The sequence below is a fragment of the Monosiga brevicollis genome, genomic scaffold, assembly GCF_000002865.3.
Source record: "Monosiga brevicollis MX1 MONBRscaffold_34 genomic scaffold, whole genome shotgun sequence".
NCBI lineage: Eukaryota > Choanoflagellata > Craspedida > Salpingoecidae > Monosiga > Monosiga brevicollis.
Window position 1 is genome coordinate 266753 of NW_001865071.1, and position 16523 is coordinate 283275.

At 54.8% G+C, this 16523-nt stretch overlaps 4 protein-coding genes across 4 annotated transcripts; 1 reads left to right on the forward strand and 3 right to left on the reverse strand.

Moving 5' to 3' along the window:
• Positions 1-103: 103 nt before the first annotated feature.
• Positions 104-1333, reverse strand: MONBRDRAFT_34339 (uncharacterized protein; the record flags this gene model as incomplete). Its single annotated transcript, XM_001749884.1, has 6 exons — positions 104-184; positions 315-456; positions 547-648; positions 765-849; positions 980-1052; positions 1148-1333. 6 exons carry the CDS (start codon positions 1331-1333, stop codon positions 104-106), a joined length of 669 nt encoding a protein of 222 aa, XP_001749936.1.
• A 126-nt stretch (positions 1334-1459) lies between these two features.
• Positions 1460-3182, forward strand: MONBRDRAFT_34340 (uncharacterized protein). Its single transcript, XM_001749831.1, has 6 exons — positions 1460-1478; positions 2014-2082; positions 2216-2296; positions 2422-2603; positions 2734-2859; positions 2955-3182. The coding sequence occupies exons 2-6, from the start codon at positions 2016-2018 to the stop codon at positions 3039-3041; spliced, it is 543 nt and encodes a 180-aa protein (XP_001749883.1). The 5' UTR covers positions 1460-1478; positions 2014-2015; the 3' UTR covers positions 3042-3182.
• Positions 3183-3323: 141 nt separating this feature from the next.
• On the reverse strand, positions 3324-13235 carry MONBRDRAFT_38935 (uncharacterized protein; the record flags this gene model as incomplete). The annotated part of the gene is made up of 24 exons (XM_001749885.1): positions 3324-3591; positions 3674-3829; positions 4588-4655; positions 4789-5089; positions 5173-5233; positions 5358-5449; positions 5677-5766; positions 5841-6116; positions 6368-6486; positions 6957-7082; positions 7200-7290; positions 7448-7678; positions 7769-7898; positions 8019-8089; positions 8193-8384; positions 8470-8775; positions 8871-8993; positions 9728-9811; positions 10093-10200; positions 10292-10418; positions 10515-10606; positions 10673-10866; positions 11663-11750; positions 12075-13235. 24 exons carry the CDS (start codon positions 13233-13235, stop codon positions 3487-3489), a joined length of 4392 nt encoding a protein of 1463 aa, XP_001749937.1. The 3' UTR covers positions 3324-3486.
• An 825-nt stretch (positions 13236-14060) lies between these two features.
• On the reverse strand, positions 14061-16058 carry MONBRDRAFT_12046 (uncharacterized protein; the record flags this gene model as incomplete). The annotated part of the gene is made up of 6 exons (XM_001749886.1): positions 14061-14192; positions 14369-14770; positions 14976-15134; positions 15242-15367; positions 15747-15845; positions 15948-16058. The coding sequence occupies 6 exons, from the start codon at positions 16056-16058 to the stop codon at positions 14061-14063; spliced, it is 1029 nt and encodes a 342-aa protein (XP_001749938.1).
• Positions 16059-16523: the final 465 nt, after the last annotated feature.

Consider the following 16523-nt stretch of genomic DNA (forward strand, 5'->3'; position numbering starts at 1 on the left):
ACACAAAAGTCACAAACCAGAAAAAAAAAAAAGAACGGCAGGTGTTCTCGGACGTCACGGACTGTCTTGCAGCGGGCCTTGGGCCCCTGGCGTGTAAGCCCAGTCAGTCATAGTCATCCGTGTCTAGCTCCAGCACCGGTTGCTGGATCGCGGGAGATGGCGAGGCTTCGGTGGGATCCGACTGCTGCACCAGCACACACCCAACCAACGAGAGCGGGAGATGAGCATGGTCGCTGGTGGTGATTGAGGATGCACGTACGGGATTGCACCCCCAGCATAGAACAGCAGTACTCAAGCAGCAGGCACGATCACACCTCCACCGAATTTTGGGCAGGTTTTTGCGCTCGAGCTTGCTTTTTGCTCGAAGCCGCCGTCTTGGCACGCTTGCTAGCAGGGCCAGCTCCTTGTTCATTTGCTTGTGCACTTCGTCGCCTCGAGGATGCAGCGGCGGTCGACCTGCGGCGAGTTTGAAGACCCTGCTGGGTGAGGCACGAGGAAGAGGCAGGCTTTCAGAACAAAGCGCGGTCAAGGGAGGGCGGCCCACACCGAGCGGTCGAGGTTTTGGTCTTCTTGTTCACGGGATCCTTGTACTTGCTGGCCAGCTCCTGCAAGAAGTCATACTCTTCATGGGCCATAATGACTTGTTTCCTGCGAGCAGCCACCGCCCATTCAAACGGCTCCATGAGCTGAGTGCGATGCCAGCCAAAATGTACCAGTTGCCGGGCCGCCTAGGCTGCAGACACGACGCCGTCGGGTCCACGTACAGATGGCCGGCACTGAGGGTGTCACCGTGGCATTGCTCCACGCCTGCCCGGACGAGCTCATCGGCAAACACGTCCACAAGTCGGCCTACGGAAGAAAGGGTGGGTCAAAGAGTCAGGTCGGGCGCAATCTGGCATCGCCGAGAACGAGAGCGTGAGTGTGAGGGAGCAACAGCCGTGTGGCTCCACAGCTCCGCCCGCCGAAAACTTGCACGTACTGAGCAAATCGGCAGCCGGTGCAGCCACACGACCCACTTCCTCGTCGCTTTGCATGATCTTCTTAACCATGGTCTGGGGGACACACGCAAGCAGCACGTCGCGAGTGAGGTGAGCCCTTTTGACGCTTGGGCGGGCGGTCCCAGAGGCTTGAGACGGAGGAAACGCACAGATCTGAAGCGAGCCTCCGCCTTGGCCGAGGGTACCGGTAGCTTCTTCGCCCGGCTACCCTTGACTGGATCTGCGTCCTTCTTCTCTATCTTCGCCTTGGCTTTGGTCTTGACATCCTGGGCTTTGGCGCCGGCCTTGGATGCCGCTGCCGTTTTCCGCGCTTGCGACCGCGGTGGCATCCTCATCCAGCTCCAAAGAAGTAAAATACTATCCCAACCCACGAACGCAGTGAGAACATTCCCGTCTCTCAGCTCCACAGGCACATCACGATAGAACAGCGTGTTGCAGTTTATGAGCCGCTCTTTCGTACCCTCATTGCCAGCACCGCAGGTCTGTGCGTGTGTGTGTGTGTGTGTGTGTGTGTGTGTGGGAATGCGTGCGCGCTTGACTGGATGCGTCCGTCGCTCGGCTTTGTGGCAAGCGGGGTGAAATGGCAGCGGTGAATAGCATTCATCACGGGTCGAGTTTCGCGTTGGTGAAGAGATGAAGAGGTGAAGAGGTGAAGGGGTGAAGGGAGGGGCGAATCGTTCAAGGGGGTGGGCATGAGGGGCGTTGTCGGGGCGGGCGGCGGATGGCTGTGATGATGAGTTGGTCAGTCACAGGGTGTGATGGCAGGGCCGTGTCGTTGAGAGATCAAAGGCAGGAACGGGGTCCGGGTCTTGTGTGAGCTCGTGGCAGCTAGCTGGGTAGCAGGCTTGCTTTGGGTTTCGCTTGATTTGAACGGTCGCGCGCTGTCGCGCTTCACGTCGTCAGTTCTGCGGCCGGCCTCAAGCTGGCGCTGTCCTGCCTGGTTGGCTCACTGTACGCCGAGCACCCTGACTCATGCATGATTCGGCCCTTTGATTTGCATGTTTGCTCTTTGCAGTCATGGGGCTCACCATTTCGAGCTTGTTTACCAAGCTCTTCGGCAAGACCGAGATGCGCATTTTGATGGGTTGGTCCTTGGCTGCCATGCTTTTCTTGACCCATGCTTCTTCCTTGCTTTTGCCCAAGTTCTTCTGCAAAGCCGGGCTTCTTCGTGTTGACGCCTCTGCACCCTGCTCATGATCACCGTGTCCGGGTGCCAGTGGGTCTCGACGCCGCGGGAAAGACCACCATTCTTTACAAACTTAAACTGGGCGAGGTCGTGACGACCATTCCCACCATCGGTACGAGTCAGCGGCTTGCCTCGCTCCGATTCACAATCCCCCTTAAAGCACCCTTTTTCCTTTGACCTGGGGCGACTGGTGTGGGCTCTGCCCTTCTTGTTCTGACCTTGGTCAATACCTCACAGGCTTCAACGTGGAGACGGTTGAATACAAGAACATCAGTTTTACCGTGTGGGACGTCGGGGGTCAGGATAAGATCCGCCCCCTCTGGCGGCATTACTTCCAAAACACCCAGGGTCTCATCTTTGTGGTGGACAGCAACGATCGCGAGCGTATCGGTGAAGCCAAGGAGGAGCTCACAAAGATGGTTCGTTGCCGCCTGGTGGCTGGCATCCCTACCCCCTCGCCCCTATTTCGGCACGACAGCTGCCTTCTTAGGTCACATCTCGCTTCAACAACTCAGTGCCGGTGTGCTGTCTGGTGATGCGTGCGTGCAGTTGGCTGAGGATGAGCTGCGGGAAGCCACCGTGTTGGTCTTTGCCAACAAGCAGGATCTTCCCAACGCCATGTCACCTGCCGAAATCACTGAGAAGCTTGGCCTGCCCGAGCTGCGCAACCGCAAGGTCTGTCTAGCTCCCCAGCCGGCCCATGTACGCCTGGGTTCCACCATGTCTCACCAAACCTTGTTTCTGTGTGATGCAACGCGGGTGTGGGATAGTGGTACATCCAATCGGCTTGTGCCACCCAGGGTGAGGGTCTGTATGAGGGTCTCGACTGGCTCTCCAACGAGCTGGCCTCCAAGTAAACACCAATCCCTGTACTCGTTGTCGTCTTGTCCTTCTTATTGTTTGACCCGTTTCCACCATCCTCCTCCCTGCACCGATTGCTCCTCAAACTTGGTGTTTTTCCCTCTTGACTCCTTATCACAATCGAAGCGAGCAGTTCGCCTTGTTCACCGACACTCAGAGCGTGTATTTCCCATTTCTTGGATCGACTTGGCTCCACGATGAGCACTTGCACTTGCACTTGCACATGGTATCTGGAAGTCAGGAACAATTGGTCGTCTGATGGCTAAATTCGAAAGATTTAGTTCATTCGTTCGTTTTTTTTTTTTCAGTCGTCAAGCTCTTTTAGCAACATTTTACAAGTCAGTTAAAAACAGCACAGCAAGGCCCATTTGAAACGTGGTCATCGCAGTGAAACACTATACAAGTCGCCCGGGGTCGATAGGCTTGATTAAGAATGTGTCACTAGGGCATCCAATCCTCATCGTCCTCGGACGTGTCGTCATCCAACGTTCGACGACGGCGAGGCTTTTTAGGAGCACTCGCACCTTGTGAACTTCGTCGCCGTGCCTATCACCGACACCAGCACGACCGCCACTGAGCACGCCGCGAGAATTTCATCGCCCACCACAACACAAGGGGCACCACGTACCGCAAAAGCCTTGCCGCCACCACGAGCACCTTGTGGTGCGGAGGAAGTGCGCCGTGCACTACCGCCCCGTCGCATTGTGGGAGGCGGTGTGGGCTCATCTGTACCGACGCTCGTCGCAAACCCGCTCGGCAACTCCCCCTCATGCAAAAGGTGCAACTATATGATGGGTCCCACAGGCAGACATACAGACACACACACGCACACGAAGAGCACAAAGGAGCAAGAGAGCAAGAGAGAACAAGAGAGAGTTAGCACAAGGACGAACTACGGGAACGGCCATGCTGAGCAGTTCCTTGCGTAACAAGAGCAACAGGGCGTGCTCACCGCAATGTAGTCCTCGGCTACCGTCTCTGGCGTAACCTTGGCCGTTAGCGGGGCTATCGAGCAACATGTACCACGCATGAAAAACAGGAGCACATTATAGTCAGGCACACTCGCGCCCACTCTCCATCGGCCAATTAATGGGTCTGGCACACTGCCGGTCACGACTCACCGCACAGAGCCGCTACATCGGGATTCCAAGGGCATGCGATAGCAGTGGCTGCTTGATCGCGCTTCAGCACCTGGGATGGCATGTACTCATTGCACACCCTAGTCACACGACCAAGGCAAAGGGCAATTCAGTCCGGTCAGCCTTGACTCACCAGCAGATGGGACAGAGCACCAGTGCACCCCGGTCAGGCAGGCGGGCATCATCCATACCGATCATTCAGACTATATCGACGCTGCAGATAAAGCTTGAGCAGCAAAACGAGTTGCCAGACCTGATAGCACACCCAACGCCCGTGAGCGCGAGCGAAGCAAACTGCCTCCCAGAAAAAGAAAAAAAAAAAAAAAAAGAAAAGAAAAGGAAAACAGAAAACAAAAAAACAAAAACAAAACAGAAAAGCCGAAAGCATCAGCCCACCCCTTACCCGGGCACGTTTTAAGTGTGGCACCAAGGCAGCTGCACGCCCTTGGCTCACGGCTTGTTGGGCAAAACCTGTAAGCAGCACACGCGTACGTGTGGGTCGATCATGGTCGATGGGATTATCACTTGCAAGTTAGTGGCTGTGCAGAAGGGGATTCAAAACAAACACCGCATGAAAGAAAAGAAGCGGTCTTTTGCGACGCACCCGTGACAAACTCTATGCTGCGCCGTTGGTCGTCATCTATGGTCACATCCGTCATGCCCAACACACGGCTCCATGACTGTGGATCAGTGACAGTCAGTGAGGTACATCGAGTAGCACGGTCATGATGGAGCATAAGCACAGCCGTGTCACGCACTTCGAAGATTGACGGGACTTCACGCTCAGCCACGTTGGAGATTTGGTAGATGGCGTAGAGCACATCGTCCTGCAACGTATAATCCAACGTTGCTAGCGTATCCACCAAAAAGACAACTTCGGGCAAAGAAGGGCACCGCTGGCCATCCTGGTGGGGCCACGCAACAGACATAAGCCTCAAGAGACATTGAAAGCACAACCAGGAGAGCATATACACCAAGCACAACATACCATGGCCCTAGTGCCCTCCAACACCTTGTCGATGAAGGAGTGTCGATGCTGGCGCACGTTGCTGCAGAGCCACATGTAGCGCGTCGGAGTTGCCGTGAGCCAACAAGATCAAGGCGTATGGTTGCAATGTCAGGGTCGATGTAGCTCAGCTCAGGCTGCCACAAATAGGCAGATGGCTCACGCACCTGCGGAGTCGATACACGATGCGAAGCTTGGCAAACATGTTTGCGTCAAGCGCATAATAGCCACGAGCCAACTCTCTTCCTTTGGCTTGTAGCTGAAGAGTCAAGCGCAGGCCTTCTTTGAGGGCCATTTCGATGCAAGACGCATCTCGCTCGTGCAAGCCCGTTAAAATGTGCTCGGCCTGGTCTCGATCCAGCCCACCAAACCAGAATCAACGTGGCACGGAAAAGAGGTCAATGAGCATGCGCTCGTCATGCCTCAGGTAGCGCCCCACGGCGCAGATCTCGTCAGTTCATGGGCGGTTGAAAATTGCGCACGTACCAGCTTTGGGATCAAATCGTGAGGGCCCGACACGGCTTTGGCCGCTTCCGACGCGCGGTCTGCAATGAGTGCGATAGCCACGTCTGCCACCTATGACGTTGCAAAAGAACACTACAATGACGTGCCTTTCCATAAAATTCTACAAATGCGAAATACACACCCACCTTGCCCGGGAGCGTCAGGCCGCGACGAGCCACAACGGCCAGGACAGGCGCCACCGCCTGGCGCACATCCAAACGCGAGCAAATGGCGCAGGCCCGGATTTTGTCGATCAAAACGCCCACAAGCGTGGTGCTGACACCAGAGTCCGTCCCGCCGATGGTCACAATGTCTCGCGCCTCGGATGTACCCTTGCCACCATCTTCTGAGAGACGCTTGCGCAGGCGATCTTCGGCCAGGACCCGGGCCTCCAACCGGGCCTCTTCTTCCTGCAAAAACGTCTGCGGGGCGCAAAGCAGTAGCCACACAAGACGCAAGAAGCTTGAGCCGCGGTGTGGTCATGTAATGCTACTTGCGACTGCTACTCCACCTGCGCGGATAGCTCGACCCCCATCACTCGATGATGAATGACTCATGTCTGTTCTGGGCCTTGCCATCCTTCAGGCCCATTGCTATTCCCCTTTCTACCTCATGGAGGGGAGGGGCCTCATTTGGTGCTTGCAGCAGGACAAAGTTGCGATATCAAACCAACCTCCAAAAGATTCAAGATGGCCACCCGCATTTGTGCCGTGCCACGCATCAGCATGGAGCCCAGCAACTCGCGCACTTGGGTGCGCATCACAAAGCTCGAGTTGCGAATGATGAAATGCTCTACTCACCAAGACAAGGAATGAGGCTCACACGTGATGCAGCCACAAAGGAGTCCGCACGACTTACTCAGGGCATCGATTGCATGTCGTGGGAGCATCTGCATGTCCTGTGGTGCCTTGCTTGTGTCCATGCTGGCAAAGTGCAAAATGACACGAAACACGACATGCTCAATAATATCCTAAAGCAAGCTTCCTCATGAGTTGCCCTCAGCCTGTGGGCCCAGTTAACAGACTGGACCACGCAATGCATGGGGGAAAAGGCAGCGGCGATGACTAAGATGATTTGCGCAAGGCATCGATCTGAACGCACGTTGTGCAGCGGGAAATCAACTTCTTCGTCGCGCTCGTCATCTAAAAGACACCCAAAGCGTGAGCCCGTAAGTAAACCAGGTATGACGGATATGCGGTAGGTGACCAAGGCACTACAGAGGACAGCGGCGCGTAAGCATCTGCATGCAAGCATCGGCACACCTCCTTCTCCTTCTTCTTCAAATTTAAAGTAGCGACAGAGAAGGCCACAGCACAGCAAGCTTCGTGGCACATGACGGATGGTCGTGTTGGACGTATCCACTTTATCAGCCACGGACTTGAGCAAGTCTGCACACGTTGTGGCACATCGCAAGGTCGATAAGTGCGGGCCACACAGCGGTCAAGATGGCAGCGGGTGGGGCTATAGAGACAAAAACCCCGAGAGCACCAGCATCGCAAACGCACCATAGTATCGATGTGCGTGCTCAATCACGAGGTCAAAGTGATTGGAACGTTGAACTGATGCGCTTAGGCAGCGTACAGCGGGTGGAAGCATCTAAGAAGAACAGAACAATGGAAAAGGTTCAGACAAGGGTCGCAGGTCAGATCAAGCATGCAGATGTTCATGGGCAGGTAATTCGCAGAAAAGAATCCAAGAAACGGCGGGATTGGTGAAGGGAGGGAGGGAGGGAGGGGCAGGCCCGGAAACCCACCGTCGAAGGCGATCGTGAGATATGGAGGGTCAGAGCCTTCTCCAGGGCCTCGGACTGACGCTCTGAGGGCTGCGGCGCCAGGGGTAGGATATTGGCCATGCATTCGGCGGCATCTCGTGCCATGCGAACCAAAGCTACTCGTTCTTGCTGTTTTTCGAGCAAGCGCGCATTGCCCTCACGCGACGGCTCCCGCTGCAACTGCACGCGCAGCTCACGCTCGGAGGCGCTCTCCTAAAGAAAGTGAAGTATGAGAGAGAATTGACATCCCCACCGCAACTGCTGGAGGGCTCGGTACGATGCAGGCCAGAACAAGTTACGCACCATCAGGTCAAGCTGCAACACCATATCAAGCACCTCAAAGGCCGATGCGCAGAGAGCGGGTTTGATCTGCGATAGCGTGCGTAGCAAGAGCAGCGGTGGCCCCCACACACGCGGGACAATGTCTCGTTGGCTGCAACAAACACAACACATCCGCAGCAGGTCAGAAGCGAGCGTAAGTCAGGTGTAGTGAACGGCTCTGATACTCTGGTCGATCGCAGCCGGTGCGAGGCACGTTGAAAATGCAACCCACCTCAAGCACTTGACATGCTCCACAATATTTTCGCACACTTGAACTGCCACTTTGTCCTCCTCCTTGAAGAGCTGGGGTGGGGCGAAAGTTTGACAGGTAAAAAAATGTCAAATGCAGGTTGCCCAAGGGCACGGCTACCGAGCAAGTTGATGCCGCGCCAGGATCATGACATACGCGCTTCAACAACTGCACAAGGCTCAAGCAGGTGGTATCCACGTCGTCGCCGCTCATGAGGTTGATGAGACCACCCACAGCGTTCGTGACGTCGGGCCCAGCGCTTTGTCGAACAGTGTCATCGTTGCTCTCGGTTTTGTCAGGTGCAATGACACGAAACAACAGGCGCCGCAGTGTCTGGAAGCAGGCGTCCTGGCAAGTTCACGGCCATCAAGGCGGTGCAAATTAGAAATTGTGCCGTGTGATGGCGGAGACAGATTTTGTGGCAGAGACGAACCTGCATGGTTTCCTCGTTGTCGTTGATACGATGCAATATTTTGCGCAACAGACCAACAGTGGCTGGCGTGTTATACTTGCCACCTAGAAGAAGCATCTCACTGAGGCTCACGATGCGCTTACGCACGGAAAGCGCAACGTCGGATAGTCGCTCTTGCAAGATGCTCTCAAACTTGGCAATCAACTGAGCACTTGGAATGCCTTGCTCTTTGTGCACCTGCACGACACTTGTCAGGAGAATCATCGTGGCCTCGCGGACCGATGGAGCCACGTCTGCATGACGCACACGGACTAGCTGCTCGGCGCTCTGCAAGACGCACAGCCGTGGTTATACGAGGTTGCAAATTGCAGCACGGCGGGAGCCAGGCATGCAGCGTGCATGGGAACCACAGCCTGGCGTACCTTGAGCACCTGATCCCCCCCCAGTTCCGTCAAAGCGGCCAAAGATTTGATGGCTTTGCCTCGCAAAGATGGGCTTTTTTGAGCCGCAGCGCTTTGCAGCACGCGCACACTAATGGCGACCGCCTACAAGCGTTGGAATGCATCAAAGGCAGATGGGTCGACATCTAGGCCAAAGCGCTGCTCGAGTCGAACGGGTAGAGGTGTCCTGTGCGTACCGCAAGGATGCGATCGTCCAGAAGAAGTGCTGCCGAGAGACTGGTACCAAGCTCATATCCCGGAGTTGTGCTGGCATGGCTGTAGAGCCCCGCGCAAGAGAGCCGGCAAGCGCAATGAGGGCACGAACAGCAAAGCCAGAGCGAGGAACACCCTCACTAAGCCCCCCTCATTCAACAAGCCTAGTCTTCTCTCGCCTACCCGCGAAAGGGGCCATGCACAATGTCTGCACTGCGCAAATCTCGCTCCAACAAAAGTTTGCTCCGCTTCTTGGCCGTTTCCACCAGGCTCACGTCTACCAAGATGGGGGTGGTCAGCGATACGCGAGAGGCAGGTGGAGGGTAGACATGCCTCCAGGCAGACCAGCAGGGTGTGGCGCATCATGTCGCTCACGCAAAGACGCACCAAGAGAGGTGGCATCACCATCAAGTTCCAGCGTAAACTCGACGCTGTCTTCCGAGCTATGCAACAAAGCTTGTTCCCCCTCGTAGAAACGCGCCGCAAAGTAGCGGGCCAAGGCCTATGCATGTCAAAGCGCCCGCAGCGGAAGCAGCGAGCGCAACGCGATGGTCCACGATGAGACGTGCGGTGCGTGCTTTCAAAAGGAGAGGTTGACTTGGGTTGAGGCCCTAGCATGGACGCACGGCACGCTTATCGCTGTCAATCACTTCGTCTTCGGCTTGCAGAAAGTTGAGCATTATGTCCTGACGACGTCGTCGCTCTTCATGCTATCAAGAGGAAGTGTGTGAGCGCATTCAAAGATGGAGGCTCATGGGTCAGATTATCGCCTAAGAAGCAGGAACGCGTGGCCAACCGTGCGATGTGCATCTGTGACAACGGGGTCAGCATAGATGGCATCTTCAAAGCTGTGGACGTGTTTATTCGCCAGTTGCTTGGCCTGTTGTGGTACACAGCAGCAGCACCAGCGTATGAGAAATGAAAGAAAAAAAGAAGTCCACGGACCAAGTGCACCGACATCCAAGGAACAGATGGGCACGCATCGACTTACCGAAGCAAAGCAGGTCATGATGGTGCTAAATAGATCCAGAGCGTAGGTGCGCATGTTATGCAGGCGCTCCCCACCGCCCTTGTCCTTGGGGAAGATACCATCTTTCTGCTCTCCAGCAGGGACGTGGCGCGGCATCAGAGTGACGCAGAGGGCAGAGATGGCCGAAGAGACTGCTCTCGTTCATGCAAGCATCACGCACCAGGTTGGGCAAGAGTTTGATCAGAAACACGGTGGCCACGGGCCACTCGGGCAAAAAGGCCGTTTCACACGCGTCGGACACGAAGTTGGTGAGAATATGATGCAGCTCAGAATCTTTGCGCGTCGCCCTGTACACAGACGTTGGCTTGTTGAGAAGGCGCCGCGCATGGGTCTTTCAATGATACAGCACCACTGAGGCAGACACGTCTGTCACAATCACGTACTTGTTCCAGACGCGGCCTACAAAGCTAGCCACTTCATCGTCGGTGGCGGCACACGCCTTTGAAATCACATTCGGCAGATCTGGTCCATTCTCCTGCAGTCAGCAATGCATCAGCCCACAGACCCGATACTCAATGCGGCCAGGTGTCAATGGCCGAACCTTTTTGGCATCCACGCGGATATAGCGCGTAATGGCCCCAGGAATAATTGATTGCATCAGCTCCATAATCAAGGCCGAAAACATTTGTATGCTTTTGCCAGCCGCGATCCTAATCGTGAAAGGCAGCGAGCGAAGGCCATTTTGATGAGCGATAGGGCGTTTTATCCAAGCCGCGGGCGGCGGCAAAGTTTGATCTTGAGGGGAAAAGAAAAAAACAGCGGGGCGGGGGCGGGAGGGGCAGACGCTCGTTTGCTTTAAAAACAAAATTTTTGGAGTAGGGCATACTTGAAAGACTTGGCCACGCGGCGCGAATTGTCCAGTTTGGTCAAGCTGATGAGAATATCCTCCATCATAGACGGGCGATGCGTCGGGTACCGTGCAAACACCTACACGGTCGTCAAAGGGACAAAAAGCAAGACAAAACACGGGAGCGGACATAGATGGAGAAGAGTGAAAAGAAGCCAGCAAGGCCAGAGTTGACTGCGCGCCCAACAGGAAATATGGTTTTTACATCAGCTCAAGGCACGCACCGCCCGGGCCAGCTGTAAAGAGGCATGTTGAAGATCTTCTGGCGTCGAGTGAAAAAATGTGCGAACTGCAAAGTTGTGCAGCTGCAAAGATCAAAGATCGCCGCGAGGTGCAGTGTTGAGCAGGGCCAAGGTACCGAGGAAGGTCAGCGCCGCCCCCACAGGAGCCAATGTGCAAGCATTGCGCAGAACATACGTCAATCAGCGTCGTGTCTGACAAGGAGTGAATCTCGACCAATTGAGCACACTGCCCGACGAGGAGCGTGAGGCGCTGATAGGACTTGACAAAAGCACCAAAGCGTGACTTGGCTCCAGAGCGCCGACGGTCTTTGCCCTCTGCGCAATGACGTGCCCAGTCAAGCATGCGGACAAGCGCCGGTTTGGGGTCAGCCACGCGTGGCTGTCCAGCCCCGTTCACACTGAGATGGTATGCAAGTTTGGTATGCAAGTTTGTAATCCGTACCGGCTTCGTCGCACATGGCAAAGACGTTGTGTTCAAGTTGCTGCTTGACGAAGGCCACAAAGGGCTGAATGACCTCTTCCACGAAAACCTGTGTTCACGTGATATGGGGTGCTAAGATGGTATTCATTCTCATTGGCTGAGGACGATGGGTCGAGCAACGTACACGCTTCGGTATATTGTCACAAAGCAAGATGGCAGTAATAGCACGCGCGGCATCGCATGCGTACAAGACTTGATCACAGTCTGCAGCCTCATCGTCACGGCCCGACTAGCCATGTGATAAATGTTTTAGATTGGATGAGGGTAAACGATGCCTCTCTCGACGGGATGCATGGAAAGCGAAAAAGGCGGCCAATGGTATTGATGCACAAAGGTCAGAGCGCAAACATCAACGCATGGGCCGGAAACTTACCAGACGAATGTTGCTAGCTTGTTTCAAAATTTCCGCCAGACTGGTGAGGAGATTGGTGAGAACATGGTGGTCCAGGTCCCGCGTATCCTTGCGGCCCGAAACTCCGGCAAATGCCTTGCAGATGCCATTCAAAATCTGTACTGGCACGCGCATCTCGACTTGGGAACCTCCGCCAGGGCCAACAAGCAGATTGTCCTGAAATTCTTGAAACTGCTCCACCACGCGGGCCACATGGGCAAAGGGCGGGGTGTCTAGGATGTCCACGAGCTCGGGCCCAGTGCTCGTTGCTGCTCGGGGCGATGGCTGAGTGCCGGGTGTTTTGGCAGCGATCATAGGGGCATCGGGAGGGCTGGCCGTTTGGGAAGCGTTGTCAGCGAGAGAGCGGCGCTGTTCTTGCTCAAGCTGAAGAGCGCGCCGTTGTTGTTCCTGCTGCCATTGCTGTTCTTCGAGACGCTTTTGTTCCTCCAAGCGTTGGCGCTGTTCCTGCTGTTCCAGCTTGATTCGTTGCTGATGTTTCAAGCGCTGTTGCTGCTGGTCTTGTTGCTGTTGTTTCTCAGCTTGGCGGCGCTGAAGCTCTTGCTGTTGTTGCTCAGCTTGGCGGTGCTGAAGCTCTTGCTGCTGCTGCTGCTGAAGGAGCTGCTGCTGCTCTTGGTAACGCTGGCGCTGTTGCTGTTCTTGTTGTTGCTGTTGCTGCTGCTGAAGCAACTGTTGCTGTTGAAGCTGCTCAAAGAGTTGTTGCTGTTCGTATTGGGCGCGTCGCCGTTGCTCTTGCTGCAAAAGAGCTTGTTGCTGCTGCTGCTGCTGCTGCTGTTGCTGTTGCTGCTGGACACGGGCTTGCTGTTCTAAACGAGCCTGTAGTTGTGCTTGCTGCTGTTGTGCTTGCTGCTCTTGAAGAAGCTGCAGCTGGAGTTGATAGGCGCTGCCCTGCAGCTGCATGGCATCCAACTGAGCCTGGCGTCCTTGCAGCCGGCGGAGGTGCTCGAGTTGGGCTAGTTGGGGCGAGCTCATCATGGAGAAAGCGGGCTGAGGCGATTCGTGAGGCATGAAAGAGGCCACGGATGCACCATATGCAGGTGAATGCTGTGTGTTGGGGCTAGCGACAAATGCAGCAGCTGATGAGGGATGCGATGAGTACGGGTGCTGCAAGTGCTGGAACTGCATGGAAGCTGCCGTTGGGCTTGCCAATAGTGGGTCGATCTCTGCACATGCAACGAGCAATCATCAACGATGAGGATTTTTCATGGGCAAACGGTCATGGGCAGTGCCCAGATTCGCAAGTCGCCGACTGTTGGTGGTGTCGGATGTCGTCGTTTCATGCCTAACCCCAAACTGACAAGTCTTGCTCCCAACAGGGGCCAGCCAAACACTTGCCTGCATTCGAAGGCACCGGCGCCGGGCGGGCCATGTGCGGTGAAAAATGTTGAGGCAGGCCAAAGCCATCGCTCAGCAGCTCATCCCCCTCCATCCTCGGCGAGCCGGCTCACCGCGATCAAACCGCTCACTTCCGCAAAGAACCGTTTCACTTCAAGAAGCAGAGTGAGACACACACATTTACACACACACACACACACAGAGGAAATAAAACTTTTTTTTCCCGCCAAAACCACCACCAACGCTAATTTTGTAAGATGTTTCCTTGCTCCTTCAACAACAAACAGAGGAAAAAAAAAAAAAAAAAAACGGCTTCAAACCGATTGCGTTTAACGCTCCCGCCTCTTTTCTTTTTTCTTCATGGTTGCTGGTGGCCAGTGTCGGAGCACCCCCCCCTCCCCCTCTCTCTCAGGGCAACTGACTTTGGGTGGCCCTCAGACCAGGGGTGTTGCTGGCACTGTTGGAGTAAACCAGCAAAAAAAAAAAAAAAATAGATCGGAAACAAACAAAACAAAGAAAAAACAAAACAAAACTCTCGATTGAATAGCAAGACGCAGTTCGGCTCACAAGCAGCGTGCGGGCTGGTTGGTTTCGGGTGGGTAGGAACGCATTGGTCTACATGATAATAGTCGGCTCGTGCACGCTGGCCGAGATTGACTTGTGAGGCAAGACGCGCGCGCCGTTGAGGTGCAGCTCGTCCTTGACCTCGACATCCTCGCCCAGGACGCAGACACCCTCCATGCGAGCCTATCACAATAGAAGCGATCAAAGCCAACGCGTGTGCACGCAAGGGCCCGTGAGAAGGAAAAGAAAGTGAGATGTGCGGATGTAGCATCCAACAAGCACAGAGTTTGTGATCGGGCACAGCCTCGAGCTTTATGATGGATATTTGCGTCGAGAATTGCATTTGGGCCATGACGTACCCATTCACCAACAGTGGAGCGCCAGCCAATAATGCAAGACTCGATCCACGCATGGCTCTTGACGCGCACGTCCTCCATGAGCGTGCAGCGCTGGAGGCGCACGCCCTCACCCACGGTGACGTTGGGGCCGACAACCACGTTGGGGCCAATCTTGCAGTTGGCACCAATAGTAGCGGTGGGATGCACCAGAACGGGGCCAATAAACTCGGTGCCGTTGGTGCTGGTTGGTGTAACCTTTGCAGGCTCATTTTCTAATACCGAGTTGAGGTAGAGGACCATGCCCTTCAGGTAGTCCGGGGGCTGACCCACATCCATCCAAAAGCCGGGCAGGTCCATTGCATAAAGGTTTTGCGTCTCGGCCATAGCAGGGAAAATCTCCTTTTCAATCGACGTCGGGCGTGGCTGCAAAAGTAAAGCAACAAGCAAAAGCAGTCAGCCAAACCCCAAGCAGCGCCAATTGCGGCAAGAAAAGAGGAGGTCACGCAGCAACGCGGCAAGGGCCAAAGAAAAGCTGGCGCGGGTTGCGAGATGGCATGGCCAGAGCTTCAAGACTTTCGGTCGGGAAGTTCAAGGAAGACAATCAGCACGCAGACGCGGGCAGACCCACCTCGATGCGGTCCAGGATCTCCGGGTTGAAGATGTAGAGACCTGCGTTGATGCGGTTGCCGACGAAAATCTTGGGCTTCTCGACAAAGCGCTCGATGCAGCCCGTATCTTTGTCTGAGACGACAACACCATACTTGCTGGGCTCTTCCACCTTGGTCACCTGTTAGAAACGGGCAACAATGTATCAGGTACGGTTGCGGATGCCAGGGATTTACGAGCAAGATCGGGGAAATCGTCCACGGGACAGGGACACATGATGATACTCACCAGGATGGTACCCTCCTTGCCATGGGCTTTGTGAAAGGCAACCAGCTCCTTGAAGGGGAACTGGCAGATGACGTCCGAGTTGAGGACAAAAAAAGGCTCACCATCGCGCAGGATGGACTCGGCCAGCTTGAGAGGGCCAGCTAAAGTGGTGCAAACCGTACATGAGGCCAAGCACAAAAAAAAAAACAAACAAAAAAAACAAAAAACAAAAAAAAAACCGTACATGAGGCCAAGCACAAAAAAAAAAAAAAAAAAAAAAAAAAAAAAAAAAAAGAGAACAAGAGGAATGGAGATTTTGGGACGAGAAAAAACGGGAGGATTGAGAGACTATGGGCGGTTCAAACCACTGACCAGTGCCCAAAGGTTCAGGCTCTTGTGAGATGGAAATCTGGATGCCAAGCTAACCGAAGCAAGTGATAGTATGGTCAAGAGCATATGAGCGCCACAAGTATGCAGACAAGAGCAGAAACGAGAATCATTGCAGCGCAAGACGAGAGGATCGTACACGCTCGGCATGCTTTTTGATCTCGTCCTGCATGATCTCAGCGCGGTAGTTGACGGCCAGAACGACGTGGTCCACACCGGCCTTGACCAACGCCTCCACCTAAAATATCAGTTGGGTCAGGTGGCGGGAATTTTGAATATTCGAGTGCTTCGCCTTGGGCTTGGCTGAACAGCAAGGTCTTGCGAAGGAAGGAAGACAAACCTGATGCATGACCATGGGCAAATTGGCAAAAGGAACCAGGGGCTTGGGCAGGGAGAGGGTAAGGGGGCGGAGGCGAGTGCCAAAGCCGCCGACAAGAATTAAAGCCTTCATCCTGATGATCTAAATTGGCGCCACGATTGGGACATTCAGGCGGGAGGGGAAGAATGGATCCGGGAGCAACCAACACCAGAGAACCAATGTGAGAAGCAGGCCAAGCTGGGACCAAGCCATGCGATCCCGTTCAACGGTGAGGGCATCGAGCAGTGGTGTGTGACGCTGTCCGCGGGGTTGAGCCAGCGACAGTAGTCGTGTCAAGCGAGCTCTGTTTCAAATTTGCATCTTGATCTCCCGCCTCTACCCCGCCTCTCGAGCACAAGGAAGCACCACTTGTACAGGAGCAGACCAGTGCTGACGGGCGACAACCTTGGGAATGACGAGCACAGCACTATACATTGCACATCTACAGTGCGCGCTGCCATTTCTCAGTGATGCACCAACCTTGTGTAGACAAGCAAGTCAAAAAAGACGAAGAAAACGACTAAGCCACTAAGCCACTGAGTTGGATTGTCGTGTTGC

What these genes read in the sequence shown, in the direction of transcription:
- MONBRDRAFT_34340 (XM_001749831.1), top strand. Translation starts at nt 2,016, where the DNA reads ATGGGGCTCACCATTTCGAGCTTGTTTACCAAGCTCTTCGGCAAGACC. An exon ending in CGAGATGCGCATTTTGATGG is followed by an intron (nt 2,083 to 2,215) that starts GTTGGTCCTTGG and finishes TCCGGGTGCCAG; the next exon opens with TGGGTCTCGACGCCGCGGGA. An exon ending in GACGACCATTCCCACCATCG is followed by an intron (nt 2,297 to 2,421) that starts GTACGAGTCAGC and finishes AATACCTCACAG; the next exon opens with GCTTCAACGTGGAGACGGTT.